Consider the following 9,421-nt stretch of genomic DNA (forward strand, 5'->3'; position numbering starts at 1 on the left):
CGAAAAGGGAATATTTGAGCCTGGTGATGTCGACGTTTGATCCCCTGGGATTCCTGTGCTGCCTCATAATTCATTACAGCGCAGCTGCTGCTGCGGGAGATCTGGAGGCAAAAGATCCAGTGGGACGAACCACTACCGAAGGCCTTTGCGACTTGGCGTAGAGAGATGGACGCCGTGGGACATTTTCGATGTCCTCGCCCCTACTTTGAACCTGGAGTAGTCCGGACCATAGAGCTGCACGTCTTTGTGGATGCTAGTCAGGCAGCATTTGCAGCGGTGGCCTAGTGGAGGGGCACCTTTGAGGACGACAGAGTGCTGGTGAGCCTCGTGTGCGCAAAAACGAAGTGTGCGCCCATGAGAACCATGTCGATCCCACGGCTGGAACTACAGGTAGCAGTTCTTGGAACCAGGCTCATGAACACGATCAAGGAGGAGCACAGTGTGGTCATCTCGGACCTAGTGCTATGGATGGACTCGAAGACGGTGCTGAGGTGGATCGGCAGCACGCACCGCCGTTATAAGCAGTTTGTTGGCAACCGAGTGGCGGAGATTCTGGATTCGTCGAAGGTTTCTCAGTGGAGATGGGTGCCTACAGCCGACAATGCTGCGGATGATGCGACGCGGTCTCAGAGAGAAGTCGACCTTAGCCAGGAATCAAGGTGGCTAAGAGGACCTGCTTTTTTGAGGCAGCCAGCAGCCAGCTGGCCGGAGCCTGAGCAAGGAACTGAACGCGTTCCAGGTGTGCCGGATGAAGAAGAGATGCCCAGTGAGCTTGCGTTAGTTGCGGCAAACGATTTCGTACTCCCGTTTCAGAAATTCTCGAGCTTCAATCGCCTGGTGAGGACCACAGCCTGGGTCTTACGGTTTGCGCGCCGGTGCCGAAACAGAAAGGCGATCTCGAGGAATACGGCCTTACTGCAGCAGAATGTGAGGTCGTGGAGAACCTGTTGGTCAGACAGGCACAACTGGAGTCGTTCCCCGACGAGATAAGGTTGGCAAAAGCTGGAAGGGCGTCGCTAGCTCGAGCGACATTCGAGGGTTGGTGCCCTACTTGGACGATCACGACATTTTGCAAGCCTACGGCAGAATTGATGCCGCACTGTGCATGCCGTACAGTGCGAGGAGGCCCATCATACTGTCACACAGGCACAGTCTGACGGATCTGATTGTGCGACATTTCCACGCCAGGATGATGCACCAAAACGTTGATGTTACAATTGCGGAGATTCGGACGAGCTTCTGCGTCACGAGGATGAGGCGTGTGATGAGGAGTGTCATCGCATCGCGCAACAAGTGCAAGTTGCAGCGAGCTCGGCCGATGCCGCCAATAATGGGACCCCATCCAGTGGACAGATTGGATGCGGGTGGATGGCCATTCAAGCACACTGGACTAGACTACTTTGCGCCACGGTTGGTGACTGTGTCCCGTCACAAGGAGAAGCGTTGGGTAGCCTTGTTTACGTGCTTGACGACAAAGGCGATTCATCTGGAGTTGGCGCATGATCTGTCGACGGATTCCTGCATAATTGCGATCAGGAACTTCGTCTGCCGTAGAGGGCCAGTACATAGACTGCGCAGCGATATCGGCAAGAACTTCGTGGGAGCTGACAGGGAAGCCAGACGCTTTGGTGACGTGTTCGAGATGGAGAAGTTTCAGAGTGAGTTGTCGAGCAGAAGCATACAATAGATCTTCAATTGCCCAGTAAACCCGTCTGAGGGCGGAGTATGGGAGCGCATGGTGCAGTGCGTCAAACGTGTACTGCGTCATAACCTGAAGGAAGTTGTGCCGAGGGATCACGTATTGGAGAGTTTCCTGATTGAAGCGGAGAATATTGTCAACTCGCGTCCGCTTACCCACTTGCCTATGGATGCGGACCAGGAGGCGTCGTTGACGCCTAATGACCTACTCAAGGGAGTGGCCAATCTGCCGGATACGCCTGGATTGGATGCGGAGCTGCCCAAGTAGTGCTCTACGAGAAAGCAGTGGAGGATTGCCCGCCTGCTACGAGACCGTTTCTGGAGGAGGTGGGTCCTGGAATATCTACCTACGCTTGTGCACAGCGAGAAATGGTGTCGCCGAACGGAGCCCATCCACCAGGGTGATCTGGTCTTCGTCTGCAGTCCTGCCTTGCCCCGACGAGAGTTGTGCAAGGGCATCGTGGAGGAGGTCTACAGCGGAGCTGATGGAGTCATCAGACGCGCTAAGGTGAGCGTGAACGACAACGGCCAATCGAGGACAATGATGCGACCCGTCTCCAAACTTGCAGTTTTGGATTTGAGTGAAGCGGTTCTTCACGGGGTCGGGGTTATCCCGGATCGAACATTGTAATCGATAGTTAGTATTTTTATTTATCTTTGTATTGTGAACTAGTCCGAAAATGTTAGGATTATTAGCCAAAATGTGTGCGGGCACACTGACTGACGCCATCGTAAGTTTCCAATAAGCCGGGAAAACTTATCATTTTTCATTATCGCGCGAAAACTTGGAGGACACACTGCGGTGAGCTAGGAATAAGTTAACTCCAACTGTAATAACCCTTAGTCCTGACAGAATAAAACGAGCCTACATCCACGGAATAAGTCTGCCCCTTTCTTTTGGGATCCACGGTGGAGTAGCCGTTCATAGGCAACTCAGTTCGCGCGACGATATCTACTTTCATTTGTATTTTCATTCATTAGAATAAAACTATCTTCGTTCCACACATTGCTTGCGCCACTTGCATTTAAAAAATTGCTACCTAACACAACTTTCCCATACATTAAATCATCCTGAACAACTAGCATTTCAAGTTTTATTCTTTTATTTTTCATCGTAATGAACACAACAATTTTTCCAATAACAATTAATTTGCTGGAGTTTAAACCAAAATACGCGCCTGTGAGCGCTGGCTTCAAGTTAACGCTAGCCGAAACGCAATTTTTTTTCATAAAACTAATTGCGCTGCCTGAGTCTAGGAGGCATTCTATCAAAAAAGATTCATTAATGCTACCCTCTATCCTCGTTGCGGGTTGCTAGGGCTGATGTCTTCTTATTTTAGTCACAGGCTGCGAGGAGAGATAACCCATCTTTCCGCACGCAAAACAGGCTACGACTTCTCTTTTGGGCGACAATCTGATGCAATATGCCCAAAACAATTGCAATTATAGCAGCAAAAAACTGAACTCTCAGTTTTCCCAGAATCTTTAGGAGCTCCCCAAGATTTTGGAGCTACTAAATTAGTATGCTGTAAAGCCGACAGCATCTTGTAACGAACTGATTTTGTGTGTCTGCTCGCTACGGAATACGTGCGGCTAGCTCAGTAGAGTTTGTGCGTTCGTCCCACCAAATATATAGAATAACGTGATCACCCGGTTACCAGTAATAACACTTGCAGTTTCGTTCTCGGGTCTTTATTTGAGCTCAGTTTACAATGCACTTTAATTGTCCGGCCGCTTCTGCTCTCTCGTCGTAGCGTCGGACCTTCGCCTGGTACTGCCGCTGACGCGCGAGAAGGAAGGGCTTAGGGAAGCGTCACCGTTCCCAGACTAGGGTGAACAATTGGTGGGCTCTCAAAGGCATACGCCTCGCTAGCCACAACCTCTTGTCCCTTGCTCTGTCCCGGCCGGTCCCGCCAGACGCTTGTTTAGTTCCTTCCGACGCACCGCGCTATCGCCCGGATACGCCGCAGTCCCTGTATCAAGACGCCCAGTGAAAGACGAACGTTCCACCCTACCTTTCTCTCCTGTCGGCGCGGTCGGACCTGGATGTCCTGCTCGTCGGCCTGGTTCCCCTGTCTTGCCGCTTTCGTCGACCTGGGTGGCGCGGACCTTCGTTGTGGGCGCTTGTCGCGTGGGCTGAGAATTGTTGTCGTACGCAGACTCACGGAAGCTCACGACTGTGATCCCCAAGGCAAACGCCTGTGGAACAGCAACGCGTTAACCCCACGTCTGGTTCGGACTGGCGGCGCCGGTACCACGCCTGCTTGGATTGCACGGACACAGCAGGCTATCGCCTGGTTCAAGCACGCGATCTCCTACACAGTCCACAGTCCTACACCACAATCCCTGCCGCTTCCTCGGGTGCCCGCTTAGATCTGGCCTCTCCTGTCGTTTGCCTCCTGGCTACTCGTGCTTCGTCGTTTGGACCTCAGCTACCTGCGTCTCAGTTCGGAGACCTTCTCGTCCCGAACGTCTTGACGTAGCGATCTTGCTCCTTGGTGACTATCACGGTCGTAGCTCCTCTGCTGACTTCGTTTTACGTTGCTGACTCGTACACTTTCTTTCCTTGACTGTCGGTCCCGCTTCCAGCGCTCGGCCTGTTTATATAGGCCACCTCTAACGGTTTATCCCTTTGGTCTCCAGTCTCCGGATCCAAAGTCCAAGATTTTACCGTTGGCCGGTCCAAAGTTCGATTTGTCCCGTTAATTGCCTTTAAGCCTGCTGACTCTCCAAACTCTCTTTTCAGCAAGTCCGGAGTCTCCATCCTCTCTCTCTCCATTTCCCGAGTCTCCAAACTCTCTTCCCCTAGAGTCTCCCAACTCTCTTTCTCCAGCCCAGAGTCTACTTCGATGCCTTTTTTCGATAGTATGTGTCTCAGAAATTTAACTTGTTGTGTTTTCCAAATACATTTTTCCTCATTCAAAAATACGTTATTTACTTTTAGAATATCTCTGATCTTCTGAACGGCGTAATCGTGATCTTTTTAATTTGTTTCAAAAATAATGATGTCGTCAATATAATTCATAACGTTTTTGCATTGTGCTAACAGCTCCTCCAGTCTTCTTTGAAAAATTTCAGCGCCAGAATTAACTCCAAACATTAATCTTTTGTACCTGAACAAACCGAGGGGTGTAATGAAAGTTGTTATGTATCGGCTGGATTCGTCTAGCGCCAATTGATGATATGCGCTTTTTAGGTCTAAGCGGGTGAAGTATTGTGCGCCCCTTAGTTTCGTCATAAACGATTCAAATACAGGCAGCGGATAATTTTTCCTTAAGATTGCCTTATTGGCAAGCTTCAAGTCTATGCATATCCTTAAGTCGCCATTTTCTTTGAACGCTATGACCATGGGTTATATCCAGGGAGAATGCCCTATTACTGGTTCGATTATATCAAGGGCAACATCCTCTTCCAGCTTAGCAATTACTTTATCCTCAAGTGCAATTGGTATCCTTCTAATTGGTTGCTGAAAATCGATATTTGTATCAATTGATAATTTTACCGGCGGCCCCATCCATTTTGGAAACGGAGTTACTGAATCGATTTTCTTAACTTCCAGTCCGAGGCGTAAAACATTAAGTTCCAGTGCCGTGTCTTTCCCCAGCAGTGATTGTGTTCCGTTTAAAAACGAAGCCATCACCTCAGGGTTCAAGCCAATGGATGTAGGGGCTTCAAACACACAAATTACATGAAGCAATTCGTGTGAAGCATATCCTCTAAATTTATTATTTGAATTTGGTCGAACGTTGAATAAAACTGTCTTTCCTGTCTGGAGATATGACCAGTCTTTCGAGCTTAGCAGATTGAATTTGGAGCCCGAGTCAATTACTAGGAAAACTTCGCGCCCACCAATTCGACATTTAATAAATTCATCCTCCTCATCACTCTGAATTTTAAAACAACTTTCTTCAGATTTCACATCGCGTTCTCCCTCTACCCGACGTACTTTGGTGCGTTGGCGTTTAAAGATTTCATTATGCCCTTGGGGTCTCTCGCGTTTTAAGTTTGTTCTGCATTTAATGGCGAAATGACCAATTCGTGTGCACTTGTTGCACTTTTGATTTTTGGCTGGGCTCAAAGAACTGTAACTACTGCATTCGATGGATTTATTAATGTTCATGATCCCTGTTGAGATTTTTCTTATACTCTCGGCTTCTAGGTTTTTACTTGTCCCCAATTCTGGGTTTGATCGCATCATTTCCGATTGTTTATTAATTTCCTCATCGACTTGACAGGCATCTAACATTTGAGACAAATTGTATTCTTTTACCCAACAATTTCTTTTTAAGATCTACTCCGGCCCAGCTGTCAATTATTTTGTCCTTTAGACAAATCTCCTCGACTTCTGCTTTAGTAGCCCGAAATTACACTTCTGAATTTGGTGACGTAGCCTTAATACAAATTTAGCAAAAGTCTCTCCTTCTGATGGACAGAGATTCCTAAACAGATGCCTTTCAAAACTGGAGTTCTGCTTTGGCGAGATGTATGCATTCAATTTTTCAACAAGGACCTTGTATATATCTATATTATTATCTGTGGCATTTTCTAACACCGCATCGCGTAATGTGAACGCTACCGTCTGAAGTTGTGGTTCCCCTACATGAAGTAGTTTACTTCTTTTCCGAATAGGTGTGTCAATTTCTTCAGCTATGAGATAAATTTCGAAGGCTCTTAGCCACTTCTCCCACTCGATACGTAAAAGAGACTTGTCAATAGTCTCGCAGAGAAATGTCTTGATTACATTTTCACCTATTGTTATCGGTGTACCTGAAATTAAATGCAATATCGTTATTACTGGCAAACTGCCTCTGACTTAGTCAGATCGTGATTTTAGATTCAGTCAGACTCGCAGTCTGCATCCGTTGACTCTCGCCTCGGCCTGACGCTAGAACGGCTGCCGAACCCAGTCCGTTCTCAGGTGTTGTCGTTCTCCTGCATGCCTTCCGATGGATCCGACTCCACGTTCTTGCCACCCTTCTCCTTCTGATCCTGCTGTTTTAGGTCGCTGACATGTACCGTGCGTTCCTTTTTGTTCATCCGGTGGCGAATCTTACATATCACCGGCGATATGAAATCCACAATTTGGTACGGTCCATCGAACCTCGGAGCTAGTTTGGCCGCAAACCCTTCAGCCGCTTTAGACAAATGGTGCTCCTTGGCCCACACCACTTCACCAACGCTTGGCTTACACTGCCTTCTCCGCAGATTGTAATGCCTTGCTTGGTCCTGAGACACCCTCTCTAGGTTCCTGCGCACAATTTCGAAGACCTCTCTCATCTTCTCAGCGTTTCCTTCCGGTGACTCTGGTTGCCTTCCCGTACCTAGCGTTTCTCTGACATAGAGTGCGTTCGGTAGTCTTGGCTCGCGGCCCTGTGTCAAAAATGCCGGTGAGTATCCTGTGGAATCCGAAACACTGGAATTCACGGCCAGCATGATTTCGGGCCACCTTTCATCCCAATTCCTCTGGTTCTGTCCGGCAAACTGCGCTATCATTGTCTTCACCGTGCGGTTTACTCTCTCTGTCGGATTCTCCTGTGGGGTATACGGTGCCGTAAACTGCTGCTTTATCCCCATGTCGTTGAGGAACTTCTTAAAAGCCCGGCTCGTGAACTGCACGCCGTTGTCCGTGATCACCACCTTCGGTACTCCAAATCGTGAGACTATGCGTTCCCTGAACGCTTTCTGCAACGTTTCCGCCGTGGCTGTTCGCAAAGGCACCAACTCCGTCCACTTCGAAAACCTGTCGATCAGTACCAACAACATACTGTTTCCGTGTTTCGACCTCGGTAGTGGTCCGACGAAATCGGCGCACACTGTCGCCCAGGGCTCCTCCGGAATCTGTGTCAGCATCTTTCCCGCCGCCTGTCGCTGATTCGGTTTGAACCTGGCGCAGTCCTCGCACTTCCGAACGTAGGCCCTTGCGTCTCTCTGCATTCCTGGCCAGTAGTACCGGGCTGCAAGCCGTGCAATCGTCTTCCGACTGCCTACATGACCGGCTGCTGGGGCGTCGTGGTTTTCACGCAAGACCGTTTCTCTCAGCTGCCGCGGAACACATAGCTTCCAGGTCACTACATCTTCGTTCCCTGCTCTATGCGGAATCTGCCTGTAAAGGGTGCTACCCTCCCACACGTAGTCTGGGAACTTTTGAGGCTGTGCTTTTAGTTTTTCTCGCATTTCCTTGATCCAGCTGCACTCCGATTCGGCCTCCTTGTCCTGCGTTCTTCTCAGCATATCGGGTTCTGCTGAGACCGAATCTGGCAGTGGCTGCCTCGACAATGCGTCTGCTACCACGTTCAACCGGCCTTTCCTGTATGCTACCTCGAAGTCGTACTGCTGCAGCTCCAACGCGCATCTAGCAATTCTTCCCAAAGGGCTTTCTATGCTGTTCAGCCACTTCAGCGCCATATGATCCGTCCCTACCCTAAAGTGGTAGCCCTCAAGGTACGGCTTTAGCTTCCGAATAGCCCACACAATTGCCAAGCATTCCTTCTCCGTTGTCGAGTAGTTTTTCTCGGCTCCGTTTAGGGTCCGGCTAGAGTATGAAATGACCCTTTCGCCATCTTCTGTATCCTGCGTGAGAATTGCCCCAATCCCGTAGTCACTGGCGTCCGTTTGCAGGATGAACGTTCTCCCGAAGTCGGGGCACGCCAAGACTGGGTCGGTAACCAATCTGGCTTTTACCTCCTCGAAGGCTTGCTGGTGGTCCTGTGACCATGTCCACTTGGTATCCTTGCGGAGGAGGTCGTTGAGTGGCCTTACGATGCGCGCGAAGTCAGGCACGAAACGTCGGTACCACGATGCGACTCCAAGGTATTGCCTCAGTTCTCGGACCGATGACGGTGGTTCTAGCTGGGCTATCGCTGCTACCTTCTCTGGGTCCGTGCCTATCCCTTGGCTGGTGACGCGGTGTCCTAGGTACAGAAGTTCTTGTTTGAAGAACTGGCATTTTTCCGGGTTTATTTTCAGGTTCGCTTTCTTCAGGCGACTAAATACCTCCCTGAGGTTTCTCTTGTGTTCCTCTAGGGTGCGGCCAATCACGATGATGTCGTCCTGATACGTAAATGCATGCGGCGACATTTCCGGTCCAATCACCTGATCCAGGGCCCGTTGAAATGTGGCCGACGCGGAGTGTAACCCAAATGGCATCACCTTCCATTGGAACAGCCCTTTTCCTGGGACCGTGAAGGCCGTGAAGCCCCGGCTTGACTCTTCCAGTGGTATTTGCCAATACCCATCCTTTAGGTCCAGGCTGCTTATAAATCGCGCCTCCCTTATTTGATCGAGGATGTAGTTTATCCGTGGTATCGGGTAGGCATCCCTTATGGAGTTCGCGTTTATCTGCCTGAAGTCCACGCATAATCTCCATTTTCCCGTTTTCATCTTCACCGTGACTATGGGTGAGCTGTACGGGCTCCTTGAATGCTCTATCATCCCCATCTTCAGCAGTTCGTCCACCTTCGCGTTGATCTCCCCTTGAATCTTTGGATTCTTGGGGTAGTATCTCTGCTTGATTGGCTTATCGTCCTTCATGGTTATCATGTGCTCGGCTATACTCGACGTTCCGGTCATGGCTTGAAACTCCGCGAGCTCTGTTTCCAGGAATTTGTTCACGTGGTCCTCTTCGCCGTCCTTTTGGACTAATGCGACCGACAACTTCTCCTCGAGCCACCCGTTGTGTCTGCCTCTGGCCGGTATTCGGATTTCATGACCGGCGCACTTGATC

The 9,421-nt window shown here is 49.7% G+C and overlaps 1 protein-coding gene across 1 annotated transcript; it reads left to right on the forward strand.

Moving 5' to 3' along the window:
- The first annotated feature begins 363 nt into the window (after positions 1-363).
- On the forward strand, positions 364-2,329 carry LOC122319676. Its single transcript, XM_043207270.1, has 5 exons — positions 364-766; positions 814-991; positions 1,087-1,658; positions 1,704-1,962; positions 2,062-2,329. The coding sequence occupies exons 1-5, from the start codon at positions 364-366 to the stop codon at positions 2,327-2,329; spliced, it is 1,680 nt and encodes a 559-aa protein (XP_043063205.1).
- The last annotated feature ends 7,092 nt before the right edge of the window (positions 2,330-9,421 follow it).

Source organism: Drosophila yakuba, unplaced genomic scaffold, assembly GCF_016746365.2.
Source record: "Drosophila yakuba strain Tai18E2 unplaced genomic scaffold, Prin_Dyak_Tai18E2_2.1 Segkk50_quiver_pilon_scaf, whole genome shotgun sequence".
Classification (NCBI taxonomy): domain Eukaryota; kingdom Metazoa; phylum Arthropoda; class Insecta; order Diptera; family Drosophilidae; genus Drosophila; species Drosophila yakuba.

Excerpts from the sequence above, each read along its gene's own strand:
- LOC122319676 (XM_043207270.1), top strand. The coding sequence starts at position 364 with ATGTCGATCCCACGGCTGGAACTACAGGTAGCAGTTCTTGGAACCAGG. Across the intron at positions 1,659-1,703 it reads CGAGATGGAGAAGTTTCAGA|TAAACCCGTCTGAGGGCGGA; the intron begins GTGAGTTGTCGA and ends TCAATTGCCCAG. Across the intron at positions 1,963-2,061 it reads TTGGATGCGGAGCTGCCCAA|CGAGAAATGGTGTCGCCGAA; the intron begins GTAGTGCTCTAC and ends GCTTGTGCACAG.